Below are 20,879 nucleotides of genomic sequence, written 5' to 3' on the forward strand. Positions count from 1 at the left end.
CAAAGGGAAGGCGAGTTTTACCAGAGATCACCGACCTTGATTTTGCCACCAGAAATGAAAGGGCAGGCCTGAGACTTTGCCTGCTTTGATGTTGCCATAACTAATTATTATTTTCAATGTTGTCATTGAAAATAATGATGTGGAACAGACCTGAAATCTACGTGGGTTCCTGCATTTGTATGTTATTTATAGTGGATGTACGCAGGTGCTTGACTTTTCTATAATGTTTTGACAAAACCGAAGCTGCAGCAGTAGTCTCTACAGTGAAATGAAACTTTAAATTGTGGCCACAAATTACTATTGAATGGCCACAAATGAATATTTCATAGCTACAAAATACTAATTTATGGCTATGAAAGATTAATTTGTGGGCTCAATTTAAAGTTTTATTTCAGATGTCATATCTGAGGCTCAGCAGTCCCAACCTTAATCCCAGCTCTCCTCAGATATGCTCTCAATGAAATTCTCATAATTTAATCAAAGCAATGAAAAAGATAACTTCAAATGCTAATTTTATTAAGAATGCACCATACCAAAGTGCTTCTTTGAAACTCCCCGAGCCAGCAGCCCAACCATCTGTTTCTCCTGTTGTTAAATGTGATTTGATCCAGTAAGTTCCATCAAAGTTACAGCAATCAATTCTCTGTGCATTGAGCGGATTTGGAAAAAAAGTTCTTCATTTGTGTAAATCAAGCACAATGGAAGTCGGAGTTGAATTTAGGCGAGTAACTTCATTTTGGATGGGGACAATTTGTTCCTAATGTGGACATCACACGACAAGACATAATGGAGTTTGATTAATCGTGGGTTGTTGTTTTTTTTCAAAGTTGCACATTTACCAGCCATCTTGGGCTTTAATGTATGTTGTATATAGCTACTTGAACCTACTGATTTCAATCAAATGGACCATCCTACATTTGAATTCAAATTTGATAGAGAAATACATAATTCTGATTACACCACAGTCAAAAGAAGAAGAAAAAAAAAACTAGAAGTACGTGCCTCTGGCCTCATTTGCAACTGGAAGCATGCTTGCCTGAGTGTGTCCAGATTGCAGGAGGACTGGAGCTCATCAGCCCCACACACTCCATTCGTGCTTGAAACTGAGTAGCGTGAACAATGCTTAACTGAATCTCGCTCACCCCAGCTGCAGTCAGTCACACTTGTTGTGCTCGTGTTCATCACTGCCTCTGCCCAACCAGCAAAGTCCACCAGAGTGATAACTTGCTGCACCAGCAGTCAAAGCTGCTTTGATCACCAGAATCACTCTCGCCACGGTCTGTCAGTCTGTGTGGCGGCGACGGCGGCGACGGCGGCCCATACAGACGGTGCAGAATTGTGTTCCTCATAGATCCACATTCACACACGCGACAGTTGGGCTCATGCAGGGACGGTCCAAGTTGCCAGATGTTTGCTGCGATCTTCCATAGGTGCAGCCAGACTTGTGCACACCTTTGCTGCGTTCGGCACCGTTCTCGCCAGAGACACGCTTAGCTCAGCCGCAATCAGTCATGCTCGCTGTAGTGCTGCACAGCCCGAGCAGCTGGCAGGGTACGCTGCATGAGACCAAGCAGCCATAGTTGGGACTCACACTTGCCAGAGGCACCCTCGCAGCTGCCATCATTCACACTAAGTGGGATCCTAGTGGCCACACAAAAAGCCCCAGCAAACATTGCATCCGTAGGGACTCACGGCAGGACCCAAAGCAGATCACGGCTCCATTCAGAGGAACACGCACCTCATCCCTCTGAAGGGAAAGCTCATTATGATCCAGACCAGGGAGAGGTAGCTTACACTAACTGTAGAGACCATAAAGCTGTGACTCTATTTAGGTACACATGTGTTTGTGTGCACTGGAGCAACAGCCATGGCTCAAACTTAAATATATCAGGCAACGTGTGGTGTAATACACAGGTAATGAAACTTGATGTGTGTCTCCAGATTTCGAGGATCTACATTTGCAGCATAAGGCTTTTTTTTTTTTTTTTTAGGGGGGATGCAGTGCATCTGCTCTTGAGATAAGATTAAATATTCCTTGCAAGCTTAATGTGCTCCTGTGAGGAACCCACCATCAGTAATATCCTTCTGTGTCGTATGGGAAAATAGGTGGCCAAGTCCTGCCGAGGGCAGAGCAAGGAGCTACACATGTGGCAGAATCAGTTTAAATATGAATTGCTCATTTAAAATTCAGTCAAATGACAAGATTTCTTCAACACATGAAATTTTAAAACAACTTATACCTCCTCCTCAGTGGGTCAAGCCATCAGGGATTTATTATTCGCCACGTTTTGCACAAATCCTTATGAAGGTACTGTTTGTATAATCCAATTTACAAACTAAGTTTAAGAACATTTTCCTTCCATTTGATATGAAACCTACGTTGAGCTTCACAATAGCAACAGATCCAAGTGAATTTCTTTCCGCGACTAATACAAGCTTGTTGCTTTGGAAACTGCCCCCATTCATCACAAAGCTGCCCCTTAAATGTTCGTATTGTTATATAGTACATCCTCGAATTCTAACAGTACATCCTTGTTTGTCCCGGATACGAAAACAGGAGCACATATTCAAGACAATTTTTGTTTAAGTGGCAAAGACAAGCCTATAGAAGCTCAAGGTGAATCGTGGTACGGATGTTTGATTTATGGTTTAAATTATTCTGTTGGGCCAGTCGAGTGCACGTGCTGAACTCCCTGCTCTTTGTATGGCTATTACCACAGAGTGAAACCTCGCATTCCAATTGCAGTTGGGCCATATAGCTGTCACTCATGTTAGTAATGTCCATAGCTTCTACTTGTACTGTATTGGAAGTGGGCCCCTGAATACTTTGCCTGTTAGCGTGATCAATGGCTGATGATCAAGCTACTCCTGAGACTAAACTCATTGGACCCACTTGACTCAAAAAACAAGCATGAAGTTGTACATTAATCAACTTTTCATGTTTAAATGGTTTTATTCCATCTGCAAAAGCCAGGATTTACCTTAAGGTCGAGTGCATACTAATAGGCAATCGACCCGTGACCCTGAAGGAATATCCATCATGTTTAACTTTGATGAATACATAAAAGGTCTCAGATCAGCTCGGCTGTACCGTAGCGGCACTACGGGGACGGGATCAGGGTGGCTGATTGAGAAAACATTTCAATAAATCATTTGCAAAAATATCACTGCTTGATGGATGATAGCTCCCAGTTATCTGGACTCTTATTAAACTTGAAAGATACGGCAAGGGAATCAGTGAGGTTACATTCATAGCGTCACCAAAGGAATTCACATTAGACTGATTAAACCAGTCGACAAATCTGTCAATATAATCTCAAGTTTTGAATGTTCTGATTGAAGGAAATGTACACTGCACCAGACATTTGTGTTACCCAACTCCAAGATCAGCTGGGGTTTTTTTTTTTTTTCCTAATATGAATGGGGTTAAAAGAAATGAATCTCTTTTAGATTTACAGACTGAATAGATCAAATTCGGATAATGAAACAATTCGTTTCAGGTGGTTACAAGTAATTCATCCATCTCAGCAGGGGAGACAAAGTTGATACTGGATATAATTGATGAATCAAGCAGTTGTATTCAAGGTGGAACAGTGGATTTGTGGTTCACAATCTCAACTTGCAGTAAGAAGACCTGGGCTCAATTCTGGATTACATGTTCCCCCTCAATAATCCAAAAATGTCTCCTCATCGACGACATAGATCGGAAGCAAAATGGAGGCATCTGTATGTGGGCTTTATGATTTTTTGTATCCCGCCGTTCTGTCTATTTGAGCTGGAACAGCCTCCAGCTCTCTGCTACCCTAACTGGGCTAAAGCAGACATGGAAGATGGATGGCTGGGTTGCAGTGGATGTCAGACTGAAATTGTTCTCAAGGGTGGCTTGAGGTGGAAAAAAATAAAATAAAAAATGGCAAGTCATCACCAAAAGTAAAAAAGGAAGACTTCAATCTACACCAAAAACCACCATGCAAACCTATTCAGCATCTGCTCGACCAGTACCTTTGAAATCAGGAATGCCGGTCTCACAGTGGGTCCATTAGAGATGATGGGAGATCACCGGAGTCATTAGCATTTAGTGTCTGTGGCTCTGTGCAAAATGTGCTCTTCTGACCTGCTGGGGCTCTTGAGGAAATGTCAAAGGATGTCCAAAGGTCTGTAAGCTTGATCCTGGTGGGACTACTAATGTCTCGACATGATTTCATGTCAGTCCATTCAGCAGTGGCTCGGATACTCCCGTCTGGATTGAAGCAGTAAACGAGCTGACAGACTGACAGACCTTGCAGCCACAGTGACTGGCCACAGTTAATAAATGAAGAATACCTGACATGTTCATGCACGGACCGTCTTTGTTACAGTCGTGATAAAACGTGACACGCGAGGGACACTTGATTGATGGACATGACATGGGTTGTTTATATTCCTATGGGACCTCCAGCTCAGGCTCTTTCGCCGGCGCATCTTAAATCTCAAAGGCATGGGACTCAACAGACAAAACCAACTTAGACGGATATTTGCACTTTGCCCTCCTTTCATTTCTTGTGCCGCTTCACTGATGATTTTGGATGACTGTCTGCCAGCCTTGTGAACACACTCCTATATTAAAATATTTATGCTGTTGCATTTTTCAGACCCTGGAAAGCTGTGATTTAAGTCAGGGCGGACTAGGTTAATAGACCAACTGTTAACGTCTGCTGGAGATGTAATAAAGTTTTTTCCTGGGTGCTGCAATGTCACTCATACTGGATTCTGTGGCACTGACCTTGGGTTTCTGGTTTTATATTGCTGAGTAGGGTATTTAAACAGTAAGATAGTTAATAAAATCCAATCTTCAAATAACTAGTTGACATATTGCCTTTAATAAAAAATGAAACCCGGAGGAAGGCCATTGACATGACACGATTTTGCCTATATAGCATATTAAACTGGTGTTTCATTAGCTGGAAGTGAGTTTTAGTGCAGTTTGAGGGAGCAGTTGAAAAAAAGTATTTTGCATAGCGCTTGAAAACCTCAATGTGCCGTGAATGGCTCAGCTCATTAACAACACTAGACAGTGTGAAAGTTTAAAACGTAGAGTGTCTGTTGCTCCTGGGCTCATCTTAAAATGTCTTGTTAGCACTGTACTTTATTGGACGTGAAACATAAAAAAAAAACAGCCAGGGATACTATGCAGAATGGCTAACTGGATAACGTGATTACTGGTTCATAATTTATTGCTTTCAGGCTTGAAGCCATTTCTCCCCCCCTTGAGCCAACAGGTTTGATGGAGGGGTGACTCAGCATCTCACAGCGAGAAGCTGTGTGCTCGACTTCAGGTCTGCCCTCGCCGAATGACCATACAAGTAATTAGTATGTGTATTTTATTTAATCTTTTAGGTTTTAATGGTCAGACCTGTGTTTTTAAACCTTTTTTTTTAACACTTCACAGAACATCAGAAAGCATCACTCCACATGTTCAGAGCACTGTGAAATGCCGTACACTAGCCTGTAATCACAAAGGTCACAAAGGTGTTCTCGCAACCTATTAGCTAGTTGTCTTTTTTTTCTCACTTGTTTTGATTAGATTTTCACGTGGCGTCAGTGCCAAAAGGCTGACCTGCAGCACTCCACCTTAAAAAAAAACAAAAACAAATCTTGCTTAGGAAAATTAATCAGGTGAGCAATCAGCGGGTTAATCATAAAACAATTACAGCCATGCAAATAAGCGACGCATGCCGTGACATGAATAATACACCTATCACCCGGGGCTGGTTAGTGGGGGGTATCATCGCCTCCAAAGGCGACTCCCAGCTGATCATTTAGTTAAAAACCCAACCCGATTTCTAGCAGAACTTGAAGGGATTATCAGTCCACACTTTAAGCGGCATCCTTTTTTTCTCACCGGTTTGTTCATTTTTCCAGCGAGCGATGCATTTTCTAACACAGTGTGCATTATCCATCTCATTTCATATATCCTCTCTCCGCCCGCGAGGCATCAGGAGTTATATCCATTACTTCCATACAAGGCCACACTGGTTTTGTAGTCACTCAGCAGGTGTACCGTGCCGACCCGCGTCAACGCCTCTAAGAACCAATCGGCTACATGTGCCCGGCCCTGTTCAGCCTTAGTTTTGTTGTGCAGCTTCGATACAGCTGAAGAGTGACTGTCATGAGTGTTTTAAGTCCTTTAATCTTATCCACTCCACATCTCTCCATACATATGAAGGAAATGGAAATCTTTTCTTGCTGAGGAGCTCTCTCCGGTTGTACTGTCTGAGTAATAATGAACTGTGAATACAAGCTCGGTCGTTCCTTCTGCAGAGCTGTTTTTAAAGAAGAGGCAGTCAAAATGCACGGTCGCAGATGTTTTCAGCCTCTGTGCAAAGACTGCTATCAACATACATTCATCGACGTATGATATGGGAACAAATTAAAACATTTGGGGCAGCTTTAAAATCTTCAACAAAAAGCTGATCCCTGTATTAATGCAACACGAAGAGACGGCTGGTATGATTACAGTCTCTCCAGCCTAATAGAAATCCATCATTAGTGGTCGGCCAATACATGAAATCAGGCTGTACTTTAAACTCTTCATTTCTTTTCTCTAATTTTTCCTTCTGGTGCCCGCTGCTTCTGATTGCCAGTTTGGTTTCACCCCCCCATTTTCTCTCCCCACTGGGCAGAGACTTTGTTCCAGCTGTAATCATAATCCATTGAGGAGATGCAGGACTCGTCACAGTCTGAACTGAAATATTAATTTCCCCTCCATGTGGGGCCTCTGCTCTGCCGGCCATGTAATGCTATCAGCTTTGAAGGAATCTTGTCTGCTTAAGCCTTACACAAATGGTACATTTGACAGCTGTATTCTTGCTTAAAATTTATGCCAGCTCATGGTACTATGGGGAACTTGTGACTATATTTCTGTCGACAAATGTGGGATTTGTGAGTTATTTAGGAGGGGAGATGAGCTTTTCCGAATATTACCTTTACCCTTTCATAAACAAAAAGTCATGATAAAGTAATTACAAGGGTTAAAACTAACGTGTTTCAATTAAGACTTTTTTAAGCGCATTGTCAATGTGATCAAAATGATCAAATAAATTGAAGTACAATGTCATAAGAGGATCAGGAGTGACGGTTACAGGACTACAGATGAGGACCTACCCACCTTACTTCAACTTCCATGTAAAAGTCTCTAACACAGAGGTGTCAAACTTGAGGCTCCAGGGTCAAAACCTGCCCAAATCTCAATCTGGCAGCCAAACCACCAAGGAAATTGCAAAAATTGCAAAGAACCCATTTAATTTTTTAACATGGTTTTCTGAAGAACCAACTTATACTCTGCGCCATGATAAAGAAAAGCATTAAAGTTTACAATTTAATTTTATTATGCTTGATTTTACTGCAGCCCACTCAAAATGATATTGGACTGAAGGTGGCCCCAGTCCATTCCCCCCCAACGGATCAGACTCTAATCACAACTGATAAGTCTGATATTTAGTTCTTTTTGTCCTCAATCGGAGAAATGTTATCTTGAAGAAACAGTGGTTTGACAGTGCAGTGGAATATAAGGTGTTAAACTCACCTTAGGTGGATTTATTGTACTTTTTTATATATTTTCCCTTCTCATTGTCTAGCCTTGGGGAAACAGAGCCTTGTTTTCTCCCTCTCAAGCCCTGCAGCGAGCAGAATCACTGCTCATGATGTTCTTGCTCTTTATTCTATTTGAGGATTATGTTAAAACTGCATTACAAAAGCCTTGAGACCGATTTTTTTCCCTTTTTTTTCTCTGATCCAGATTTTTATCCCATTCCCACATATGGCATTCACATCATCAACCACAGCATAAAAAGACTTTTATGTATTGCTCACATGCAGGTCTATTTTTGTATTGCTACTTTCTGAAATGCAAATGCAAAGTTGTATAAACTTAACCATCAAAGCGCTTAACAAAACATGTCAAGAGACGAAGGCCTGTGGTCGGCACGGCTCAGTCGTCGCACTACAAACAGCCTAACAAGGCCTGGGGTAATACATGTGCACAGGTGGTGAGTGCTAGAAAAGGTATTGCTCTCCACCAGGGATCCTTGATGAACTCTGACAGATTTCACCTATGAGGCAGACACCCCATGCCTGGCTTAACAGCTGCTTTCCAGTTTAGTTTTTGCTTCTTTCTTTTTTTTTTTTTTGTCTTTAGTTTCCTTTTTAAAAAAAATACGGCTGCTGTGTGTTGCGTGCAGATCTGCAGTAGTTTAGTTCTAATTGTAAAAGTCACACTGATTTGCATGATTATTCTGTTTATCTGATCAAATCTCTTCCTCCCAGCAGCGTAATGAATGTTATTGCAGGCACAATTGCCCAATTACAGCCTCTTTATAATCACGTGTGATTTCAGCATGTGTATATCAAACGTGGTTTCTCCCTTGCACTCTCCTGGGTGGAATAAAAATTGATTCCTACCTGCCGAAGATTAATGAAAAATATATTGTAAATAATGGTATGCTCGGTATGAAATATGGGCTTTCTTTAATAATCTGGGTTATTGTGTCAACACGGTTCAATGAGCTCTGCTGGAATAACACTGGTCATTTCGGTATTGTATACTTTGCAGATTTGATAAATGGGCATCAAATATTGTAGATTCAGCAGTATCTGCATACAATTACCCAGCTGTGTTCCATGTGTGCAAACCTGCTCAACTCGGCAAGCATTATAGATCTTATCCATTTGCAACCTGACAGGCGAGAACTGTTGATGGCTTACAGAAATATTGAATCAAGGTGTAAGCCAAATCGGCTTTATTCAGACACAGAGGGCACAGTTAAAGCCATCTGGCAGCGGCGGGTTCATTCTGCGCCCTGGATTTTTACATGTGAAAGGGAGAATAGAAATGAGTTAAAATAGACTGCACAGACCTCAGCGGTCTTATCTGAAGTGGCATATTATTAGTGGGTGCGAGCGTTACAGCACCCGCAAGTCGAGCACTTATAGAAGTTTGCACTTCTTGGCTGTTTATCTTTTATCACCCCCCACAAAAAACCCCAAAGACCCCGAGAGCTCATATCTAATGTCACATGCATGTGTAGTCAGCACATCCAGGCCACAGCTGTGTGTTTTACACTTTGTTTAAAAGCGGGAACTTCTGAGTCCTTCTGAACATCAAATTACAAATGTTCAAGGGTTGTGACAGTGTTTTGCTTTTAACCACTTTGGCCTCATTTTGGAAACCAGATTTCCGTTTCTTCCCTCTCCACTGTCATGTACATTTACGCACACAGCATGAAAAGTCCAAATCTGTCCCGGTAAAAAAAAAACTGTAATAAAAGCTCCATCTGGTTTAGATTTTTTTTTTTTTTCATTAATATCTTTATGCTAATAAATGTCCCCAGTGAGTTTTGGGACGCCGTGCAGTTTCTTGTTACTGTGCATGCAGCAGAGCAACAATAGGGAAAGATCCACTACAGATTCTGCAAAGTTTAGCTCTATTAAGCACTTTGTCAAATCGCTTGACCCTAAATTCAGTCAGGATTAAAGTTGTTTAGCTTTGAATGGAGTGGACCATCAGGGCTACTTGGGCTGTTTTATACTGCAGTTTTATCGTTTCTTTCGGCTCCTGTAAACAACTTCCTCTGAAGATTAGTCAGCCAAGGCTTGGCACAGCGAGATGGAAAGGACAGAATGAAAAATATCTCTCCTCTGCCCCAAAAAACAGCAACAGAGGGCTTATTGTCATGTGGCACTGCCTTCATAAAGGATCCATTTTACTCTCATTACATATCTGTGAGCAACGGAGCTAAATCTTTACAAATTATTGCTGGCGTAACGTAATCGTGATGTGCCCCAGGAGAAGCCGCGATGCCCGGCAGCCCAGTGCATTGATCATTTGGTCTAGAGCGATACGGCGAGATGATGTCGATTGTGCACCTGCCCCATTCCCAAAGCAGAGAGAAACATTGTCCTCGCTCATTAGAGATGCACCTGTGTGTATTGTGCTGTGGATTGTCTGCAGCACCGGTTCCCGGCCTTTGTTTCCAGACGGCGTCTCTGCCAGAATAATCCCCGACATAGCCAGAATAATCCCTGACACACCCTCCCCTTTCACGATGTCTCATTATGTGCTGGACTACGTGTTAATTAACAAAATGGTCTATTGAAAAAGGTGACTCTTGGGGCTAATTTCAATTGCCAAGTTTGTGATCTATTTCTATCGCATGATAAATGTATATATGGGTTACTTACTTGCAATAATCAGTCCGAAGATTCTTTGCATGGAGAAACAGCCTGCAGTGCTGTGGGGCTGTAACACCCAAGAAAGGAGAGTGAAAAGAGTTGTTCGGTTTTAGTTTTGTCCCACGGTTTCACCTTCACGCATGACTTCTCAATATGTGGCGTGAAGTTGTTGTATCACTTTTACAATCAGACTGAGAACAACAGTTACTTCACCTGAAGACCTCACCCTGACGAATCGAAAATAAAATAAAAGAGTAAAATTGGGAGGCCGGCGACCAGCTGCACGTGTAAATATCATTTTTGGCACTTAAAGAATCTGAATAGTTTCACATAATTCGCTTATTTCATTAACGTAGTCCATCTCTCACCTACTCTATATGACTCAAACACTTAAACCACAACAGAAAGTTATTAGGGTCATTTCCAGACTATTGAGTGCACCTAATTTGAGTTACATATGCACCTGAACGCATCAGCCATGCATCAGAGGCATGTATCAGAGGCATGAAGCTAAACCATAAAAATACTTAAATTAGGCTTCAAAGCATGTGAAAAATGTCGTGGTTTATAGTCCGGAGATTATGGTATTTTAGGTCAAAAACTCCATCTATCAATTTTTTTCTTATTTTCAAAAACATTAAGACTTATTGATCCATAAATTGGGTGTGAATTTGAGTGTGTATTATTATCTGTTTATCCTGCGATTGACTGGCTACCAGTCTGGGCTGTATCCTAAATAATGCTCAATACTATTTTTATAAATATCATATTTACACTGTTATGCCTCACTGTGCCTCCCTACAAAAAAAAACTAGCCCTACTTTACTCAAATTTAAATAAATTTCAAATTAACATCATCCTGCTCTTCTTAGGGAAACCCGAGCTGCTGGTATCCCAACCAGCTCTCCATGTCTTCATGTTCTTTCCTCCCATTATTTGTAAATAATACAACAACACACTTAAACACATCGACCCGAGGTAAGTTCTGTTCTCTTCTGCCGCAAGAAGAAGACACGCCATCTTTTTTTCCGTGAGAGAACCAGAGTGTGCATTGTGTACATTTGCATGCTAATCGCTTTGCACTCAACTGAAAACTGTTCCAGTGAGCGCTGGAGGCATTTGTGTGAATGTGCCAGAAGGATGGCGTCATCTGCAAAAAAAGAAAAAAACAAAAACAAAACCAGAGCACACGCCATGTCTTTTTTTAATCTCTCAATCAGGAATGGGCAGACATGTTGGAAATTTTAAATTCATTTTAACCAGCGTTATAGTAGCAGTCAATTAGGTTTAATCTTTATAATTGTTTTATTATGTAAATACTTACATTTTCTTTAGTTCATACATGGTGTAATAATACAACATGCATGATGATTATATTAAACTGAATGTGAGGAGATTTGTAATAATTTTTTTGGAATCATGATTTAGATTACAAAGGGATGAAGCCGTGTGCTAATTTTAACAACTACTAATTAATTGTGGTTATGAGCCATCTGCTGTTAGTTTAGATTTGTGTTTTTTGGTGACATTTGTTAGCATCAAGTTCAGCAATAAACTTACGTTTTGGGTTTCTCAATTTGGAGCAGCTCAAAAAAAAAAGAAAAAAAAATCAATTTCCAGAAGACATCTCTGTAACAGGACAGATCTTATTTTAATCACCTATTATCTGTACTGTTCAATAAATCAGACAGCAGAGTCGTCCAGGCAGAATGTTCACCTCATTTGCATCAAAGGCATTTATAGCTTTTAATTCTGTCAAAAGTGATTACATTACCCATTACGTAGTCTTTCTTCCTTTGGAAAAAGAAAAAAAAGAACTGACAGCAGAACTGAAAACAAATGTTAGAAGAGCAGGAAATGGAGAGTGCTTTAGGTCTACTGTCACCTCAGGCAAGCTATTTTTAATTTGCCAACAAAGGCAGCGGCTCATTTTTTCCTCTTTTCTTTCGGAGTCTCAGATTCAAGCGGCAATCTGAGCCCCAGGGACCGCCGAGCCCCTCATTTGCATGACAGGTATTGGTAAATCATATACGGCGGCCGGCAGCCAGTCTTTTAATGCCTGTTTGTCTTGTTATTTTTGTTTCGAAAGGGTTTGTCGACACTTAGTAAGAGCGCTGTCTGCGACGTCGTCCGGATGATTTTTCACTGCGGCTCTAATTGGAGCTTGTTGAGGAAGCGTGAACCGAATCAACAGAACGGAGCCAAGATCTTTCAGGAAATGTGATATATTAGGGAGTTTTTGTATGAGCAAAACAAAGTTTTACTTGTTTTGTTTATTTAGTTCTTTGAAGCATTTTTCCAACCGAGCAGATTGTTCACAGTCTACTACTATCTGCTCATCTGCCATTTAAAACCACTCCGAATCCAAAATACTATGCAAGAGTACTCGGTTATGACTACACCTTGGGGCTAAAAGGAATAGAAGTGTTTTCATGATATTTTTATTCAGCCTGGACATTCTGAGCCTGACAGAGATTCCACCATGGGAAGGAGTGGAATTGACTTGAATAGACGGCAATATATGTCAAGGAAATTAGCATTGCAATTTCCAGGCAGACATTATATGACAACGAAATGATCCTCCTGACACCAAAGGGCATCCCGTCTTTTTTATGCCAAACATAAAAATTTTAATGGATAACGATCCAGCATGAACAAAAACTGTTTGGCAGAATGTATAATTTTTTTTTTTTTTAAAGATCGAAGAGAAAGAAAAAGGTTGCAAACACGTATATATACATGAAAGGTATATATATCTTGGAACAGCAGCCTGCTGCTTTCTGTTTACCCGCATTTGTTAAGCAACACAAGATTGGTGTAATTTGACACAGTCTGGGACTTGGCTTGCCCTCTAGCGTGACATCTGTTGAAAGGGAGATGAGGGCTGAAATTATGAAAATAACATTTCAGCTAATTTGCATGAAGCGCATTTGATTCAATTGGCCACATTTGCCATTTTGCTCATCATGTGGCTACTCGAGTAGCCCAGTTTTAGCGGGGATTCACGACAAATAATGCGAGTACTCTTCAAATCTGATTCAGATATCCTGTTAAGAATCTCTTCGCAGCTGGAAAACACTGATGACATGTTTTACCGCATCATGATCCGCTCTACATCTCAAAGGATTCAACAACTGAAGTGCTTTATGGCAACAATGGCACAGATCAACTATGACTGTAAATATCTTCACATCATAAAACCTTTGGTATTCAATATAAATACTATTGATTGATTTTACGGGCGGTTTCAACAGATAATTTCTAAAAAGGCAATAAAAATAGATTGCTACCGGTCAATGCAACATAAAACATTATGAACATTTGCCCCCACACGGCGCCTTGTAAACATTTCTTCATTAGTAAGGAAATAAGTTTTTCAGCTCGAATATCTTGTTATTGCCTGAACAGTGTGGACACTCTGGCCTTCAGGCTTCCTGAGCTTGATTTCCTCCTTATCAAACCTTTGTTCATTGCGGTTTTATTGAGCATGAAGCAGTCGGAGCTGTTTAATTCGACACACAAGGAGACGGCGAGCTCGGCACTGATGCTAAACGCCTCAAGCTGTTGCACCCAAGTATCACTCTATTTGCTTAAGTTTGGGGTTGTGGGAAATTGGGGTTAAAGACTGCCAAGAAAGCTGCTGCCAATGGGAAATCTGGACGTCAAAGTTTGATAATTCAAACTTACATTACTGCTGGTACAACTTTTCATTTATACTCTCGTTCATTGGCAGCTGTAGACCGGAGAGATAGGTTTTATTGTCTCTGTTTAAGGAAGTTTAAGTTGTTTTTAGGTCTGTCTTTTGACATTTTGCAGAGTCTATCTTCTTCCAGAAGGCGGCATGATATGATACAACTGGCCTCCCTGTGTAGTTTGCCTGTCTCTGAGGAGAAGGGGTGGTCTGTTTATAAGATGTTCTGCAACTTTCACCATCTGCTGCAAGTTCTCGAAAGAGGTTGTTTTAGCTTCCTGAAGAAATCCAGTCCCCGATGGGAAATCTCCACCTGATGGGAGAGCTGAGATGTCGACACCGAGGAATCTAAAGCTCTTTGTCCTCTGTAGTTTTCAGTGTACTTGGAGCTTTTGAAAGTTGAGTATTATTTACTTGGTTTCTTGTGGTGCTGTTATTCTGAGAACGCTGATTTTTCAAAAAAACTGACTTTCTCCTCTATAGTCTGTTTTATTTTTGTTTCCATCAGTCCTACTATGTTTTATCAGCAAATTTGATTAACTGGTGTGAATGTTTGGGGGGTGGGTTTCTTTCCATTTAAATTAATCTGTCTGTCCCACAATAGTGCATAATTCTATGTCACCAGAAAATCCTGTTTAATAGCATTTAATTACATTAACTTTTCACTTATGCCTGGCCACAACATCAGCGGATGTTTCCATCAGGTGAAAGTTGCAGATGGCTTTTTTTTCTGTTGATACTAAAAGGTAGAAAGACTGCTGTTTTCTGGATAGCCTAAAGAGAATCATCAATATAAGGTTACTTCGCTCTCTTCTGTCACCAGAATTGTCTCATTAGAAGCATAATGTAGTATTTAAGTCTCATTTCTATTTCTTTGTGGTGGCCTCACGTCCCTGTCTTCAAACCTCACAGAAACACAGTTTGTCTCCTTGTTTACATGTGAAGCAACGCCACATTGACCACTGCATCGACACATCCACCATGTTGAACAAATCAACACAGACCAGTATACAAATATCCACAATGGAGGAGGTGAAGTTTGATTATATATATATATATATATATATATATATATATATATATATATATATATGACTGATCATCTCCAGTGACTGAAGATCACTGAAACCCCATCCAGAGACAGAAGTGTGTAACAACATTAGGTTCACATTTATTCTACATTTTACACAGTGAAAACTCTGTTTACTGTACAAAATGTCACATTTAGTTTCTCTTATTCTTTTTTTATTATTATTATTATCTTTGGACATTGGTGGTTTGTTCACTTTACTGCAATACAGGTAAAATATAGAGAAAGCTCAGCTCCTCGGGAAAAAGAACAAAACTGTCAGATAATATTTCAAGAGTGAAACACTGACTGCCAGGCATATCTTTTTCTGTGGATATAGTCAACACAGCTGAATAAAAGTTGCTATTATAGTTGTTGTCAGAAGAAATTTAATTACTGTCTGTAGAATATAATATCCATATAACTTACTGATAATTGAACAGTCAATCACAGCTGACTGTGGGAGGGACGCAGGGTCGCCAGTCCTTTACAGGACAAACACAGAGACACAGACATTCACACTGAGCAAATAAAAATCACTGAAAGTGCCTGAAGAAAACCAGCACACAAAGAACATGCAAACTCCCCAAACCTGGGCTCAGAGATGTTGTTAAATACGTAATAATTCAATAATATGGCAGCATTAGATATAAGAAATAAGAAAATAAGAAAAGCACATATAAGGATGCTAAGTTAACACTTATTAGGATATACATTTACATTTATTGACAATACAGCTTGTTTCTACACGGCAATCTATAGTTGCTTTCTCATGTACGTCAACAAAGTTGACAGACATACGAGTGACCTTTGCACGTTTTTTGTCTATGTATATGTTCCCATAGTCCATCTTTCCTCTTTGTATCATATTGGAAATGATGTGTCAGCTTCACGCTGCGTCGCCATGACAACCACCTGCACTGAGTCAGTACAATTCTGCTCTGGGAACCAACATCCAGAGAAGTAAAGTGAGCGGAGTCAAGCCGAGCTGGCACCCTGCAGTGAAAACACGGCATTAAATGTGAATGATGCCTTCACTTGGGACTCGGCGATCAATATTAAAAGGCCCCTCATTAAAAATGATTTTGCCTGGGCTCCATCGCATGGTCGTTGGGCCCGGGCGATATTTGCGCCGCCTCCTATTTGAAGAGCAACCTCATGTGCACTTTTACATCATTCATTTGTTTGCCTCTTCTGTAGTGATCGGGGTTCCACAGTAGCACAGATCACTGCTTCCCCAGAGGAAACCGTTTGATCTCAGTGGCAATAGGGGGAGGTTGGACCTCACAAAAGCCCAATAAGAGCCTTCGAAGTATGACGCAGCTGCTGCACCTCACTCATTTGGCTTCCTTTTCTCTCATTTAGGCTGCATTCATTGCAGGCACACCAGCTTCTGTGCACATTCATTTATAATGAGAGGTCATTTCATCTCTAAATTGCCAGACTGCAAACTCCATGCAATAATTTTTTAATAATTACAGGGTCAGGGATACAGTCGCTATGCAACATCAGGAGAGTGCAGGTACCAGGAAGAAAGGAAGCTGTTTCTTACATAATGTGTTTGTTCTTGGGTTTAATGAGATATAATGATCTGGCTGTGGTTTGTTCTCCTCCGTTTCTTGTAAAAACCACTGATCATTGAAACTACAGCATGCCAGTTCTCGTTAACATTGAAATTCACAAAGAGCAAATGAATGTATAACAAACTGACACGGTATCTCTGTTCTGGGTGCATAAATATATTTTAGGTAATAAAATCACAACTGTTTTTTTTATGTTGGGTTAATATCAGATTTGGCCCTTGGCTCAAATCTTTCTTTATAAAGTTTGCATGTTTTCCCTATGCCTGTATGGGTAACCATTTGCTTCTACCTACAATCCACATAGGTGGTCGTTAGTTTACTGGAAACAAACTTTAAGGAGGTGTGTGTGTGAGATCATGTGTATATTTTAGTTATGTGTTAATTTAGCTCTTGGCACAATGTTAGTTGAGGTCAGTTCTGGCCTGTGATTATCTATTATTACTTATTATTACTTGTATTATTACCACTACAGAATTTAAAATCAAATCCCACACAGGGTTAAACTAATTACATCTAATATAAGGAAACAGTTGATATTATTGGTTGATAAGCAAGAAAATTGTTATTGTTCTGGTAATTGAATTTCAACCGATAATAAGTTGTAGCGTAGCTGTGGACGATTTTTTGTCTTCTCCACCCAAGGTCGAGTCGAGCTCCAAACAAAGACCACATACACCGATATGAGCTGTGAAGGAGACGGAATGATCTATTTCTCAAATGCCTGCTAAAGTAGGTTCACTTGCATGAATGCAGCATTAAGGAGGCCGTCGCCCTCTTCTTCTTCCACAGTCACGACGTACACGGCACATCTTGTACTAATAATGACGGCAAATTGTTTCTCAACAAGCTACAAATTAGAGCTAATGACAGAATGATGCTATATGGCTGTCACGTTATTAAATAAAGGGCCAGTAACCGTTAATTACTCCAAGCACTATGATTTTAAAGTTGTGATTTCTTTAGTAGCTTGTCAATACAAAGATAAGATCAAGTCGCTAATTAAGCCATATGGTTAAAACATAAATAAACAAGGCAATCACAAACACGTTTGCAATAACGGAACATGTGCACGCCGGGGCCGACATATCTCATGTTCTCATCTATAGGATTAATGTTGTCAGTTATCGTTTCAATATTTGCTACAAATGGATCGGCAGCTGTAAAGGGGACTGTTTACACCTTATCCACACACCGCCATGATCATAATCGCTCACCTCCAGATTTTATGTTAAAATTCAACAATATAGACAAGAAATGAATGTCACAATATTAAAAAAGTAAAAGCTCTTCAAAAGTCAATGTTGAGTGCCACCTGTCCTAAACATCGGCCACCATGTGACCCTGGTTGGAGACTGAACCTTAACCTTGGCAACCTGAGTACTAAACTTTAAAGTTAAAATGCGTCTTGCATAAGTAATGAGTTAATTTTTTACAACCACAAGTCAATTTACATCATGCAAATAAATCAAACCCATAAACATGTCTCTTGGACTTGTTCCTGCAGGTGATTGTAAAGATAACTCATTGCTTTAACGGACAAAACACACAGATAGCCCATTTGAAAAAGACAGACATGCAATAGATCAAATACAATTGCATCGCATATAGAGGATGATATCAAGCCTCATTTCCCAGCATGATATAAAATATGGCTAATATGTTATACCGTCTCCTTTGGATGGGGGCCACATCAAGCTGTGCAGAGGAGATCGTGTCGGATAAGGCAGCCATTTTCAAGATAAAACGTCTTCTCATCTTCAATTACGGGTCATGTTTCACCTCCTGAATTTAACATGTTATTACTGATGGCAAAAGGCCAGAAGTGACAGAAATCATGTGCAAAATGACAAGAAAGCAGCGTAATTAATCCATCAACTATCGTCTGCTTCTGTGGGAACATCTCAGGTTTGGCGGAACAAAACCTGAGAATTACAGCTCCAGTGGGCTGAAATTAATCTGAATCATAGATTATTTTTAACCACCCTTGATGAAGGGATATTGATGATGCTACAAGATGATGATCAGATGATTTGATTATTTTAAGGTACCTAGCGACCTCGATTGGCTTTAATAAATATGACTGAGGCATGTAAAGTCTGTGTGAAGGGACTGGTGTTCAGTATTATGAGCAACTAAGGTATTTACATGCCAGCATTTTGAAAATTATGTGCTTTTACATGGAAACGGCAGACTATTACTATGGCTGTGGTGTACATGGGCAGTAGCAGCATTTTTGAAACATTGTGTTTCCCCCTGTATTCACAAAGATCCGCCTTGGGAGCTGTTTTCAACACATTGACGGATTCACATGAAAATTTTAATTTCTTGTAAAACTGATGAAATCATTTTCATGTCTGAGCCTAATCGTGTCATTATCTGTTCATTGTTGGCATGATGGGGAAACTTCCTGTAGGCTACAGTGATTTTACATTGCTTATTTCGGATTCACTCATTACACCTACATGACTCATCGGGTCTTTGTGGCTCCTCGTTTGACCGTAATGGAGCAAATGGAAGGTTCAGGATTACTGCCCACTGCTCTTCTAAATAACCAGCTGACCACCTTCCCTCAAGGAAAGAGGCCCATTTCATCTCTTTTTATTTTTTTTTGAGGAGGACCCACATAAACTTGACAGTTTTTCTTTTTCACTCCACACTGATTCCTTCAACATTGTGAGGACATAAACCACCTCTTGATTTATGCCATTTAATAAAATAACCTACAATATGATGTGCTGTGCAGTGTGGTCCATAAAAATGTCAGTTTAAGACAAAACAAATGCCATCAATCACATAAATCAAATGTATAAACCCACAGGGGAGCAGCCCGGTTGAGTAGAGTGATTGAGACTTTAAAATAAAGATTAGAAATAAAAACCAAAAACAAATAAGCGACAAAGATTTGGGGATTCTGTGCTGAGGTACTTTGAGTGACACCCTCGCTCTCTGCCTCCTCTGTCTTTTTCCTGCAGGCGCACGCTGTTAAACTGATATGGCTGCTTCACTTTGGAAGCTCAACTCACCGGACCAGGGCTTGTGGATCCTCCTCCTGCTGCTCAACCTCCTTCCTCAAGCCAGGTACGCACTCAAATACACGCCACCAAGTATCTATTTACTGTGATTATTAAATCCTTAAATATTTGTTTTAATATTATGATTCAGAGAAAAACATTTAGATAGTGTTTTTACATTGCTTCAGCAAACACGTGTCGAGGTTCATTGAGGATCTGGGGAATTGAACCACCTTCAAACCGAGCCACAGCTGCTCTATATCCAATGAATGAATGAATGAATAGGATGACCTTCCCATCCAGTAGACCTATTTTTAACTGCAGAATAACAGCATTTTTTTTTAATTCAATTTCAAACATGTAATAACGTATTACATTATTGGCAAAACACTTTAATGAAAATGGATCGAATATCTTATCGCACTGTTCGCAAGTTATGATGTTATATGGTAAATATAGAGTTCAGTCATATTGTGCTTTTCCACTGAAAACAACACACACCCACACACCACACACACACACACCACACACAGGCCAAAAGTATTGTTTGTTACAAACCTTCAATGTAATGATCGAAAAAACTTTTTGTATTTTTTTCCTGTTTTCTTGCCGTCGATGTACTTTTTGCACTCAAGGACGACCTGGACAGAAGTGTGTGTGACTTTCACATTTTCTGGATGCCTCAAATAGAACACATGCCAGTTTGTCCTCAATTAAGTTGGGGGGGGGGGACAAAAAACCCAAAACTCCCAGGATATTCAAAGTGGAGCCATCCTCCTGCCGTCTGAATGTAGCTCTCCTCTGCACCGGTCTGGATTTCACTGAATTCATTTGCATTGTGCAGCACACACACCACAGTTACGATTGTCCATTCACAGCATTTCTCCTCTCCTGCATCCTGTGCACATTTTTCATTCTGTGTGTCGGAGTCAGCAAAAAAAAAAAAAAAAAAAAAGGAGCAAAAACTCCTGCATGTTTCCGAGTTATTATAATCACGCTCCTTGTAATTGCACAGGTTGCCATGTTAGCATTGTTGATAAGATAGGAAGGTATGGCAGGGAGATGCAGCAGTGTGTAAATCACTTTAAGGTTTTTGCACGGTGGGGGAAAGGCTCGCCCAACCTGGGAGAAAATCAGGCCGGGGAAGGAAATCAGAACACTGTGACAGGGATTAGCCCAGTTTGCTTTGTCATTGTGCCACTTGGCTCCCCCTGCTTATTAGGCGCACACAGCGCTTGTAATTACATATATTAAATAGAAATGTGTGGCCAGGAGAGGGAACTGGCCAACGCTGGGGAGAGATATTTAACAAGAAT

General features: G+C 40.4%; 1 protein-coding gene across 1 annotated transcript in view; it reads left to right on the forward strand.

Annotated features, from left to right (window-relative positions):
* Positions 1–19,529: 19,529 nt before the first annotated feature.
* Positions 19,530–20,879, forward strand: part of gabra3 (gamma-aminobutyric acid type A receptor subunit alpha3) — a gene marked incomplete at its 3' end in the record, with an annotated part of 73,507 nt that continues 72,157 nt past the window's right edge. Inside the window, exon 1 of the mRNA XM_080508916.1 lies at positions 19,530–19,630. Coding sequence (XP_080365042.1) covers positions 19,545–19,630 — 86 coding nt within the window. The 5' untranslated portion in view covers positions 19,530–19,544. The remainder of the gene's footprint in view (positions 19,631–20,879) is intronic.

This window comes from Blennius ocellaris, assembly GCF_963422515.1.
Source record: "Blennius ocellaris genome assembly, chromosome: 14".
NCBI lineage: Eukaryota > Metazoa > Chordata > Actinopteri > Blenniiformes > Blenniidae > Blennius > Blennius ocellaris.